This window comes from Dipodomys spectabilis, unplaced genomic scaffold, assembly GCF_019054845.1.
Source record: "Dipodomys spectabilis isolate Male_0828 unplaced genomic scaffold, ASM1905484v1 ptg000461l, whole genome shotgun sequence".
In the NCBI taxonomy this organism is placed as follows: Eukaryota; Metazoa; Chordata; class Mammalia; order Rodentia; family Heteromyidae; genus Dipodomys; species Dipodomys spectabilis.
The window spans coordinates 115,083-127,517 of record NW_024871138.1 but is presented as its reverse complement, the minus strand read 5'-3'; the positions used below and the strand labels follow the sequence as shown (position 1 = coordinate 127,517).

The window sequence follows — 12,435 nt, the reverse complement described above, 5'->3', positions numbered from 1 at the left end:
CAAGCAGCAGCTGCCACGTGGCACCTGGCTAGGTCTCGAGGAAGATAAAGCCATGGGTAGGAGAAGGCAGAAAGAGGCAACACAGGGCAGGGCGCCAGACTGGGGGGAGGGGGGGGTAGATAGCGCGGAGGCTATGGTAGTCTGGGCACTGGGCCGGGGGGCGGGGGGGGCTGGAGGTCCTTGTGCAGCTGACATTAGTGGGAGCCCCAGGTCGGCTCAGTGCTTCCAGTCCCTGCGACCTGGAGGCGCCACTCCCAGGACCTGTGGTCGGTCCTGTCGTCGTCCGTGATGAGGGACCTGACCACGTAGGGGCTCCGCTCCAGCAGGCCCGCAGTGCCTCCTCCACCGGCGTCACAAACTGGCTCCAGGGCCCTGGGGCCTCAGCTGCCCACCATGTGGACGGCCTTGTCCACTGTGGGAGGGGGGATATCAGGGGCCAGTGTGGACCACTGTGGCACTGAAGCTGCCCTCTCCACCTCTGCCCGCTGGCCCACCTCGGCTGCCCCCCGCTCCCCAAGCCTCCCCACCCCTCCCCGTCCCCCTTCCCCCCTCCCCTCACAGCGGCCCTGTAGGTGTGGTGCAGACACCTGAGGCCACTGACCATCTCCCTGTGGACCTAGAGGACCAGAGGGCCTGCAAAAGGCCGCGGCAGGCGGGCGCGGTGACCCCCGGGCAGCGCCCACCCTGAAGGTGACCTTCACCTGGTAGTGGACACCCTCCTTCTGGGTGAACACGCGGGTCTTCAGGGCGGCCAGGTCCCCTGTGGGGTGAGAGCCCTGACGTGGGGGGGGAGGGGGGTCGGTAGAGGGAAGGGGGGTCGGCGGGGGGGGGATGGGGGGGTGTCAGTGGGGATCGGTGGGGGGGTTGTGGGGGGGTCAAAGGGCGATCAGTGGGGGGTGTCAGCGGGGGATTGGTGGGGGGGATTGGTGGGGGGGTCAGCCAGGCTTGGGGTCCGGCGGGGCTCAGGCCACGCAGTTACCCATGGGGTCCATGGTGAGGGGCGCAGGCGCCGGCTCTGACACCAGCGTCAGCTGGGTCACCTGCAGAGGGGGAGAGGGGGGCGTGCACAGGGGGGGCTGGAGCCCTCCGACCCCTCCCCGACCCCAGCCCACGCCCTCCGACCCCTCCCCGACCCCAGCCCACGCCCTCCGACCCCTCCCCGACCCCAGCCCACGCCCTCCGACCCCTCCCCGACCCCAGCCCGTGCCCTCCAACCCTGGGGTAGGGCCACGTGGGTGCCCGCTGGGCCCGGGGCGTTGGCCAGGGTCCCCACAGCCCCTTCTGGCCTCCGTGAGCCGCCCGCGCCGGTGGGGCCAAGGAGGCTCCTGGTGCGGGCGGCGGGTGTGGAGGGACGGAGATCACATCCATTGTCACTGACCCTGAGATCTGAGGATCGCAGTTCGAAGCCAGCGCAGGCAGGAAAGTCCTCCGCACTCTTATCTCCAGTTGATCAGAAAACACCTGTCACACAGAGCGCCTGCCTTGGGCAAAGAGGGGCTGGGGGACAGCGCCCGGCCCTGACCACGCCCGACTAGGGGCTGAGGGACAGCATCCGGCCCCGAGTCCACCCCCGACCAGGGGCTGAGGGACAGCGTCCAGCCCCGAGTCCACCCCCGACCAGGGGCTGAAGGACAGCGCCCGGCCCCGACCATGCCCGACCAGGGGCTGAGGGACAGTGCCCGGCCCCGAGTCCACCCCCGACCAGGGGCTGAGGGACAGCACCCGGCCCTAAGTCCATCCACGCCCCTGATCAGGGGCTGAGGGACAGCACCCAGCCCTAAGTCCATCCACGCCCCTGATCAGGGGCTGAGGGACAGTCCCCTCCAAGGGCGTCCTGGGTGAGCTACCGACGCCAGACTGGGACAGTTCCAGCTGCCAGCGCCTCCATGGCTGCTGGCCCGGCTGTCGGGATGGATATCTGGAATTTAGGGGAGTTGCTCTCCTCCCCCCCAAAGGAACCCAGTTCCCAGTCTCTCTTGGGCCTTGACAGTAATAGGAATGGAACCACAGGGACAATGCTTGGCTTAGTCCAAGGCTGCCCCCGAGTGGGTAAGAAAGAGAATACTCTCCCACGGGGTCTGAAGGCCACAACTGGAGCCTAAGGTGGGGCGACCAGGCTGTTAGCAGAGGGACAAAGAGAGGCAGGTCCCCAGCCTGTGGAGGCCCAGGGCACGCGGGCCGGCGTCTCAGCAGACCAGCCCCGGGTGCCAAGGCCACCGGTCGCGGGCAGCAGGGAGGGGGGCAGAAGGGCAGTGGGGCAGAAGGGCAGTGGGGGGACAGTGGGGGGACAGTGGGGGGGCTGTGGGGACCTCTCCCCAGCTGGGAACACCCGGCAACAGCATCACCCGTGCTCAGCAGCTTCAACCGCACCGAGGTACTGAGCCACGCACAGACAGGTCGTGTGTGCGCACGTGTGTGCGTGTGCGCGCGTGTGTGCGCACGTGTGTGCGCGCGCGTGCGCCGGTGGGTCAGTCCCGAAGGTTAATCCTGCAGGCGGCGCGGGCGGGGCCACTCCGACATCCGCCATGGCCACGGCCGGCCGCGCCTCTCCGGGACGGCGACCCCGCGAGCAGAGGCCGGACCTCAGCAAGGTGGGCCGGGCCGCGGCGGGCGGGCCGGGGGCCGGGAGCGGCCTGGATCCCGTCCCGCGCTGGCCCCAGAACCCGGGCCGGGTGCCCCGCAGAGCGGGCGCTCACGGCCCCTCCACGCAGATGGAGCGCGTGGTCGTGAGCATGCAGGACCCGGACCAGGGCGTGAAGATGCGGAGCCAGCGCCTGCTCATCACCGTCATCCCCCACGCCGTGGCTGGTGACGACGGGGCGGGGCGAGCGCCGGGGCGGGGCTGGGCGCTGAGATGGGCGTGGCGAGCGCTGAGGGGGGCGTGGCGAGCGCTGAGCGGGGACTTGCGCCGGGAGCGAGCGCCGGAGGGGCGTGGCGAGCGCCGGGTGGGCGTGGCGAGCGCCGGGTGGGCGTGGCGAGCGCCGGGTGGGCGTGCGGACGGGGACGCCGTCCCGCTCAGGCCCGCTCGCCTTCTCTCCCCGCCGCTCCTCCCGGTCTCTTCTCTCAGGCAGGGACGTCGCCGAGTGGCTGGTCCGGAAGTTCTGTGTCTCTGAGGAGGGTGAGGGCCAGCGGGGAGTCGCAGGGGAGGCGCTTGGCTGACGCCGCCCCGCCCCGCCTCGGGCACCCCGCACCCGGGCTTGGCTGACGCCGCCCCGCCTCGGGCACCCCGCACCCCGCACCCCGCGCCCCGGCGGGCTTGGCTGACGCCGCCCCGCCTCGGGCACCCCGCACCCCAGGCCCCGCACCCGGGCTTGGCTGACGCCGCCCCGCCTCGGGCACCCCGCACCCCGCACCCCGCACCCGGGCTTGGCTGACGCCGCCCCGCCTCGGGCACCCCGCACCCCGCACCCCGCACCCGGGCTTGGCTGACGCCGCCCCGCCTCGGGCACCCCGCACCCCAGGCCCCGCACCCGGGCTTGGCTGACGCCGCCCCGCCTCGGGCACCCCGCACCCCGCACCCCGCGCCCCGGCGGGCTTGGCTGACGCCGCCCCGCCCCGCCCCGCAGAGGCCTTGCACCTCGGCACCCTCCTGGCCCAGCATGGCTACATCTACCCGCTGCGCGACCCCCGCAGCCTGGCGCTGCGGCCGGACGAGACGCCCTACCGCTTCCAGGTGCGCCCCGGCCGGCCGGGCTGGGGCGGCGCGGGAACGCGGGGCTGAGGCGCGGGCGCAGGCGGGACAGCCCCGCAGCCCCGCAGCCAGTCAGTCTTCTCAGAGAGTGGAGAGGGGAGTGGGGAATCCTCAGACCCCGGAGACCTCTGTCCGGTCCCCCAGACCCCTGTCCTGTCCCCCAGACCCCTGTCCGGTCCCCAGATCCCTGTCCTGTCCCCCCAGACCCCTGCCCTGTCCCCCCAGACCCCTGTCCGGTCCCCCAGACCCCTGCCCTGTCCCCCCGACCCCTGCCCTGTCCCCCCAGACCACTGTCCCGTCCCCCAGACCCCGTACTTCTGGACGAGCACCCTGTGGCCGGCCACAGAGCTGGACTACGGTAAGTGTGAGGACCGGTAACCGGGACAGCCCGGGGCAGGGGCAGAGCTGTCCCTGCACTGTCCCTGTCCTTCCAGCCATCTACCTGGCCAAGAAGAACATCCAGAAACAGGGAGCCTTAGCTGACTATGAGAAGGTAGGCCCCACCCGAGGGCGCAGCCTCACTGTCTGCCCCAGAGCAAACAGCCCAGGCCTCGATAGCGCACACCTGTGCTGGAACCCATCCCACCTCCATCGGGGGCCTTAGGTCTGAGAGCCCCGGCTTCCCGGAGCCTGTTGACCTCTGTTCCGGGCAGAGATGACTCGCACACAGGGCAGGTGCGGGGCCTTGTCCCCGAGCTGGACACGCGGGGCAGGGGACACCCACCGGAGTGCTCGCTGCCCCCAGGAGCAGTATGACCAGCTGCACAAGAAGCTCAACCACACGTGGGACCTGGTGCTGATGCAGGCTCGAGAGCAGCTGCGGTGAGTCCGGCCGGGCCCTGGTGTCCCCACGCCGCGGGCAGCCGGCCCGGTTCCCCCGGCCCGGCCCCGGCGCTCCTCACCGCAGCCTTCCTCCAGGGCAGCTAAGCGGCGCAGGAAGGGCGACAGGCTGGTCATCGCCTGCCAGGAGCAGACGTACTGGCTGGTGAACAGGCCCCCGGTGAGCCCGGCCGGGACCGGGGGAGGGAGCCCCAGCGAGGGAAGCTGACAGCGTTCTGAATTGAGGCGCTCTGGGGTCCGCACCCGGCCGCGAGCTGCCTGCCGGGCCCCGGCGGGGAGAGGCCTGGTCTGACCGTCTGGGACACCGAGGGTCGAGGCCAGAGGGGGAGCGGGCGCGAGGGGCTCAGGACCGGCCGGGCTGCCCTGCGCGCCCTTCGCGCTGCGGAGGCTGCGGGCCGTCGGGCGGGTCCGCGGGCCGAGCGCTCAGCTCCCGTTTCCTCCCAGCCCGGGGCCCGCCATGTTCTGGAGCAGGGTCCGGAGAGGGGCGCCCGCCCGGCCAGCCGCCTGCACACGGTAATCCTGGCTCCCAGACACCGCAGCCACCCTCGGCCCGCGGCGGCGGCGGGCAGCTGAACACCCATGCTTCTGCCCCTCCGCTGCAAGCGCCCGCATGCAGCCCCGTCCACTGCCACCCCGCCCTCTGCCACCCCTCAGCCCCCGCCCACTGCCACCCCTCAGCCCCCGCCCACAACGGCCAGCCCCACCCTTAGCCCCTCCCACTGCCAGCCCCGCCCATTACCACCCCTCCCTCAGCCCCTCCCACTGCCAGCCCCGCCCACTACCACCCCTCCCTCAGCCCCTCCCACTGCCAGTCCCTCCCTCAGCCCCGCCCACTGCCACCCCTCAGCCCCCGCCCACAACGGCCAGCCCCACCCTTAGCCCCTCCCACTGCCAGCCCCGCCCATTACCACCCCTCCCTCAGCCCCTCCCACTGCCAGTCCCTCCCTCAGCCCCGCCCACTGCCACCCCTCCCTCAGCCCCTCTCACTGCCAGCCCCTCCCTCAGCCCCGCCCACTGCCAGTCCCTCCCTCAGCCCCGCCCACTGCCAGTCCCTCCCTCAGCCCCGCCCACTGCCAGCCCCCCTCAGCCCCTCCCACTCCCAGCCCCCCTCAGCCCCTCCCACTCCCAGCCCCCCTCAGCCCCGCCCACTCCCAGCCCCCCTCAGCCCCGCCCACTCCCAGCCCCCCTCAGCCCCTCCCACTCCCAGCCCCCCCAGCCCCTCCCACTCCCAGCCCCCCTCAGCCCCTCCCACTCCCAGCCCCCCCCAGCCCCTCACACTCCCAGCCCCCCCAGCCCCTCACACTCCCAGCCCCCCTCAGCTCCTCCCACTCCCAGCCCCCCTCAGCCCCTCCCACTCCCAGCCCCCCTCAGCTCCTCACACTCCCAGCCCCCCTCAGCTCCTCCCACTCCCAGCCCCCCTCAGCTCCTCCCACTCCCAGCCCCCCCAGCCCCTCACACTCCCAGCCCCCCTCAGCCCCTCCCACTCCCAGCCCCCCTCAGCTCCTCCCACTCCCAGCCCCCTCAGCCCCTCACACTCCCAGCCCCCCTCAGCCCCTCACACTCCCAGCCCCCCCTCAGCCCCTCACACTCCCAGCCCCCCTCAGCCCCGCCCACTCCCAGCCCCCCCTCAGCTCCTCCCACTCCCAGCCCCCCCAGCCCCTCACACTCCCAGCCCCCCTCAGCCCCTCCCACTCCCAGCCCCCCCTCAGCTCCTCCCACTCCCAGCCCCCTCAGCCCCTCACACTCCCAGCCCCCCCTCAGCCCCTCACACTCCCAGCCCCCCTCAGCTCCTCCCACTCCCAGCCCCCCTCAGCCCCTCCCACTCCCAGCCCCCCCTCAGCCCCTCCCACTCCCAGCCCCCTCAGCCCCTCACACTCCCAGCCCCCCCTCAGCCCCTCCCACTCCCAGCCCCCCTCAGCTCCTCCCACTCCCAGCCCCCCTCAGCCCCTCCCACTCCCAGCCCCCCTCAGCCCCTCCCACTCCCAGCCCCCTCAGCCCCGCCCACTCCCAGCCCCCCCAGCCCCTCACACTCCCAGTCCCCCCAGCCCCTCACACTCCCAGCCCCCCCTCAGCTCCTCACACTCCCAGCCCCCCCTCAGCTCCTCCCACTCCCAGCCCCCCCTCAGCCCCTCCCACTCCCAGCCCCCCTCAGCCCCGCCCACTCCCAGCCCCCCCAGCCCCTCACACTCCCAGCCCCCCCTCAGCCCCTCCCACTCCCAGCCCCCCTCAGCCCCTCCCACTCCCAGCCCCCCTCAGCTCCTCACACTCCCAGCCCCCCCTCAGCCCCTCAGCCCCTGGCACTCCCAGCCCCCCTCAGCTCCTCACACTCCCAGCCCCCCCTCAGCCCCTCAGCCCCTGGCACTCCCAGCCCCCCTCTCCCCCCTCCCCTGCCCTGGGCCCCTGCACCTCCACCTGCCCTCCTGGTGCGTGTAAGCGGAAAGGCCCCAGGAGAGGGTGCGGGGCTCTCCCTGGGCTGGACAGTGTCAGAGTACAGGGAGATGGGAGGGTGACCACAGGACGACGGCCCGGGAACCTGGCCCCAGCCCTCTCCCTCCAGGGCTTCTGGTGGCTTCCAAACCAGAGAAGGGATGAAGGCAGACAGATGCTGACACGTCAGCCCCTCAAACCCCATCCACAGCAGATCCTATTTCTTACGGCTAATGTCAGCACCCTAACTTTTCTGTACGCGAAGGCAGCCAAAGAGCTGGGGTAAATGGGAAATCAGCAGCGGCCTCCAGTTCAGCTCCGTCTCAGTGTTGGCTGCGGAGGGTTGGGGCCTGGGGCAGCTAGCCGCGGCCTTCTCACTTCAGCCCAGACTTCAGCCGCTGCCTGGGGGAGCTCTGGAGCTCTGAGTTAGGGGGACTTCACACGTCTGTTTAGAAATACTTCTGAGGACAGCACCTGCCCAGCGAGCCCAAGGCCCTGAGTTCAGGTTCCAATGCTGAGGCCCTGGCTTCCAGAGGCCTTGTAGAGGAGAGGGCTCCGGGGGCGAAGGGTGGAGCCACGCTCCACCACATCCCGGCAGGCTGAGGGCTCAGGCCCCTGGGTGCTGGGTTGGTGGGTTTTCCAGTCCCCCCACACCTGCCTGGTAACTGCGGCCTCTGCCTTTCTAGACCCAGAGCTCGGACTTCTACAAGCGGGAGGTAAGTTCTAAGGCTGGGGAGGAGTGTGGAGAAGGGTCTGTCCATCCTGCCGGTCCAGGTCCCAGCTCTCAACTCGGGTCCCGTGTTGCAGATTGACTACACCAGGAAAGCGCTTGGCAGGACCCGGGTGAAGTCCTCTATCTGTCTTGAGGCGTGAGTGTGGGGTACCCTCCCCCCAACTCTCCAGAGCCTCCTCCCCAAGGCCAGTCTGCACTAGCTACTTGTATGTCCTAGGTACCTTAAGTTCAGCAGCCAGCGCAGTTCACACGACCCAATCATGGCAGGGTGCCTGCCCAGCAACCCCTGGATCACAGACAGTGTGGACTACTGGACCATGAATGCTCCGACGTGAGCTCCAAGTGGGCGGGTGGGTGGGCGGCCACAGAGGGGCACCGCCGGCCTGGGCTGGCAAGAGTTAGCATCCCCACCTCTCCCCCCACCCAGTGTGGCCGCACCTACTAAGCTGCGTGTGGAGCGCTGGGGCTTCAGCTTCTGGGAGCTCCTGGGGGACCCTGTGGGCAGGGCTCACTTCATGGACTTTCTCCAGAAGGAGTTCAGTGGTAAGCAGCTCCTACCCCTGCCCTAGGCCCAAGACGGGGGGTGGGGGTGGGGTGGGGTTGGGAGTGGGGGGCCCCACCCAGCCATTGGTGCCCAGTCGGCTGAGGCTGGGCCCCTGATGTGGTGCTTGGCCTCCAGCGGAGAACCTCAGCTTCTGGGAGGCGTGTGAGGATCTGCGCTTCGGTGGCCAGGCCCAGGTCCCCGGCCTGGTGGACTCGGTGTACCAGTGAGTGGGGGCGGGTGGCCCTGCTCAGCGCGCAGGCAGGCCCCAGCCTGGACCCACTGGGCCGTTCTGCCCCCAGGCAGTTTCTGGCCCCTGGAGCTGCCCGCTGGGTCAACATTGACAGCCGGACGATGGAGCAGACGCTGGAGGGGCTGTCCCAGCCCCACCGCTATGTCCTGGATGACGCGCAGCTGCACATCTACATGCTCATGAAGAAGGTGGGTGGCAGCCTCCGGGTCCCTGCTTCGTGGAGCCTTTCCGGCCTATCTCCAGTATCGGTTTTTGTCAAGAACACCTTCCACTTAACCCAGCTTTGGGTAGACTGCAGTGTGTGAAGTTCCACCTCTCTGTCGCATCTTGGTCTATGGGGGCATCGTCCACACGGCACGCCCCTCTGTGCTCCTCCAGGGGCATCCCTTCCCTTACCATGATCAAGAATGGCTTGAGCGGCGTGGTGCCAGTGGTTCACATCCATAAACCTGGAGGACCATAATTCAAAGCCAGCCTGGGCAGCCTCCTGTGAAATCCCCAGCTGGAGGCATGACTCAAGTGGCAAGCCAGGTAGCACAAGGTACTTGAGTTCAAACCTGTGTACCAGGAAAAAGTATCTGGAGGCTTGACTCAAGTGGTAGAATGTCCACCTTGCAAATCCAAGACCCTGAGTTCAAATCCAGCATGTCTACATAGCATTATCAAAAGAGTGTACACTGTATTTCCAATCCAGATTCAGGTTAGAAATTTTTCTCAACCTCTTTGACCTGGGACCTCCACCCACACTGAAATCCTGTGTTGCTTTTGTTTTGTTTTCCTGTCCTGGGTCTTGAACTTGGGGCCTGAGTGCTGTCCCTAAGCTTGTTTGTGCTTAATGCTAGTGCTCTACCACTTGAGCCATAGCAAGATTTCTAGCATTTTCTGAGTAGTTTATTAGAGATAAGAGTCTCCTGGACTTTCCTACCCCAGCTGTGTCTGAACTGTGCGATCGTGAGATCCCAGCCTCCGGAGTAGCTGGGATTACAGGTGTGAGCCATGGTGCCTGACTTGAAATCCTGGTTTTTGAGGGTGCTGATGCAGCTCCTCCTGTCACCTCCTGTCCAGGTGCAGCACAGCACCTGGAAAACAGTTACTTCTTTTTACATGCATTCAACTGGGGAGTTGCCTTAGACAGCTCTGCTGTTACTTTCCCTGCCTGGGAACTGCTGTACAGGTTACAAGAGATTAACTCAGGGCTTACCTAGCAAGTGCCCATTCTAGCCCTCTGTGTGTGTGTTTCTCTGTGCCAGTCCTGGGACTTGAACTCAGCTTCTTTATTCAAGGCTAACACTGTACCACATGAGCCACAATTCTACTTCCTTTTTTTTGAGATAGGGCTTCTAACTTTTCCTGGATTGTCAGTTGAACTTGTCCAATCTCTACCTCCCAAACAGCTGGGATTATAGGGGTGAGCTGCCACACAGGACCTCACGCTTGCTGGCCTCTTACTTGGATGGCACTCCACCATTTGAGCCATGTCTCCATCTTGTCTCTGCCTTTTTGCTGTTTTTTGTTTTCGTGCTTGAAGTTGGGGTCATGCTATCAGCTTTTCCCAGTCATGGCTGGTGTTCCACCACTTGAGCTATGCCTATTTTGGCTTTTTGCTAGTTTACTGGAGACAAGGTTCTCTCCAAAGCTGGGCGTTGGTGGCTCAGGCCTGTAATCCTAGCTTCTCAGGAGGCTGAGATTGAGGATCACAGTTCAAAGCCAGGGGCTGGGAAGGTGGCTCAGGGGCTGGGAAGGTGGCTCAGGGGCTGGGAAGGTGGCTCAGGGGCTGGGAAGGTGGCTCAGGGGCTGGGAAGGTGGCTCAGGGGCTGGGAAGGTGGCTCAGGGGCTGGGAAGGTGGCTCAGGGGCTGGGAAGGTGGCTCAGGGGCTGGGAAGGTGGCTCAGGGGCTGGGAAGGTGGCTCAGGGGCTGGGAAGGTGGCTCAGGGGCTGGGAAGGTGGCTCAGGGGCTGGGAAGGTGGCTCAGGGGCTGGGAAGGTGGCTCAGGGGCTGGGAAGGTGGCTCAGGGGCTGGGAAGGTGGCTCAGGGGCTGGGAAGGTGGCTCAGGGGCTGGGAAGGTGGCTCAGGGGCTGGGAAGGTGGCTCAGGGGCTGGGAAGGTGGCTCAGGGGCTGGGAAGGTGGCTCAGGGGCTGGGAAGGTGGCTCAGGGGCTGGGAAGGTGGCTCAGGGGCTGGGAAGGTGGCTCAGGGGCTGGGAAGGTGGCTCAGGGGCTGGGAAGGTGGCTCAGGGGCTGGGAAGGTGGCTCAGGGGCTGGGAAGGTGGCTCAGGGGCTGGGAAGGTGGCTCAGGGGCTGGGAAGGTGGCTCAGGGGCTGGGAAGGTGGCTCAGGGGCTGGGAAGGTGGCTCAGGGGCTGGGAAGGTGGCTCAGGGGCTGGGAAGGTGGCTCAGGGGCTGGGAAGGTGGCTCAGGGGCTGGGAAGGTGGCTCAGGGGCTGGGAAGGTGGCTCAGGGGCTGGGAAGGTGGCTCAGGGGCTGGGAAGGTGGCTCAGGGGCTGGGAAGGTGGCTCAGGGGCTGGGAAGGTGGCTCAGGGGCTGGGAAGGTGGCTCAGGGGCTGGGAAGGTGGCTCAGGGGCTGGGAAGGTGGCTCAGGGGCTGGGAAGGTGGCTCAGTGGTAGAGTGCTTGCCTTGCATGCATGAGGCCCTGGGTTCAATTCCTCAGCACCACATAAGCAAAAAGAAAAAAGCCAGAAGTGGGGCTGTGGCTCAAGTGGTAGAGTGCTATCCTTGAGCTGAAGAGCTGAGGGATAGCGCCCAGGCCCAGAGTTCAGGCCCCATGACCAGACCCCCCCCCCAAAAAAAGTCAAGGATTTGTCTGCCCAGACTGGCTTCAAATCGTGTGTGTGTGTGTTGGTCCTAGGGCTTGAACTCAGGGTGTGGGCACTGTTCCTGAGCTCTTGTACTTAAAGGCTAGCACTCTACCTCTTGAGCCACAGCTTCACTTTTGACTTTTTGGTGGTTAATTGGAGATAAGTATCTAATGCACTTTCCTCCCCAGGCTGGCTTGTCAGTCTCGAGTAGACAAGATTATGGGTGTCAGCCACCAGCAACCAGACTTGCTGGTTATTCAGGAAGTGGAGTCTGATGGACTTTCCTGCCTGGGCTGGCTTCATCTTGATCCTCAGGCCTCAGCCTCCTGAGTGGCTAGGAGCACAAGTCTGGGGTAGCTAACCTCAACCTCCACACCCTGGGCTGAGGCAGGGGCAGGGTCCCACAATGCGTGGCCGGATTTGGTTGAAGGGTGAGGAATGGAATGTTGGGAGCCCTGTTGTCTCCTGCAGGACTCCTACCCGCGATTCCTGAAGTCTGACATGTACAAGAGCCTTCTGGTAGACGCTGTGATCCCACCAGAGACCAGGCGAAGGTGAGCTCAGGCAGGGCCTTGTGCCTGCTGGCCGGGAAGGTCCATGCAACTAGGGGACCGGGTCCTTTGGCCACCCACCCTCACCGCAGCCTCTCCCCACCACAGAGTGTTCCCGTTCATGCGGAAGCCCCGGCACTCCAGCCCCAGCCCTGCGCTCCTTCCTGGCTCAGGGGAGTCTGCAGCAGCCTCAGGCGGTGATGAGGCCTAGATGCTCTCCTCCGTCACCTCCGGCCACTCTCCTCTTCACTGCAGGGCTGGCCCAGCTGTGACTCCAGGAGGGGGCTAAGCTCAGCTGCAGCAAGCCCTGTCACTAGAGGGCAGGCCGGCAGAGCCCCTCAGAGCCCCTGCGGCCTGTGTTCTTCAGCTCATCGTTGGATGCCCGTCCAGTCTCCAGAACATTAGGTGAGCCAGTGAGGCACACTTTCCAAAAGATAAGTCGGGGCCTGTCTGTGTGCTTGCACCTGCCCAAGACGGCTCCAGTCTCCCGCTGTGACCCACTGTACACGGCACCCGCTCCCACCAGAGCCCTGGCCTCTCCTACCAGATTGGCGTACACGTGACTCAAACCATGAGGCTCCCACCAAGGT

At 66.9% G+C, this 12,435-nt stretch overlaps 2 protein-coding genes across 2 annotated transcripts; one reads left to right on the top strand and one right to left on the bottom strand.

The window, feature by feature from the left end:
• Positions 1 to 194: 194 nt before the first annotated feature.
• Arhgdig (Rho GDP dissociation inhibitor gamma) lies at positions 195 to 1,368 on the bottom strand. The gene is given in 5 exon segments (XM_042668659.1): positions 195 to 414; positions 555 to 616; positions 684 to 760; positions 980 to 1,040; positions 1,216 to 1,368. Coding segments are annotated over 5 exon segments (573 nt in total).
• A 1,142-nt stretch (positions 1,369 to 2,510) lies between these two features.
• Positions 2,511 to 12,056, top strand: Rgs11 (regulator of G protein signaling 11). Its single transcript, XM_042668658.1, has 17 exons — positions 2,511 to 2,591; positions 2,712 to 2,808; positions 3,068 to 3,118; positions 3,567 to 3,673; positions 3,998 to 4,049; positions 4,126 to 4,184; positions 4,437 to 4,513; positions 4,610 to 4,691; positions 4,976 to 5,044; positions 7,651 to 7,674; positions 7,766 to 7,827; positions 7,909 to 8,022; positions 8,119 to 8,234; positions 8,371 to 8,458; positions 8,535 to 8,673; positions 11,766 to 11,848; positions 11,954 to 12,056. The coding sequence occupies exons 1-17, from the start codon at positions 2,526 to 2,528 to the stop codon at positions 12,054 to 12,056; spliced, it is 1,389 nt and encodes a 462-aa protein (XP_042524592.1). The 5' UTR covers positions 2,511 to 2,525.
• The last annotated feature ends 379 nt before the right edge of the window (positions 12,057 to 12,435 follow it).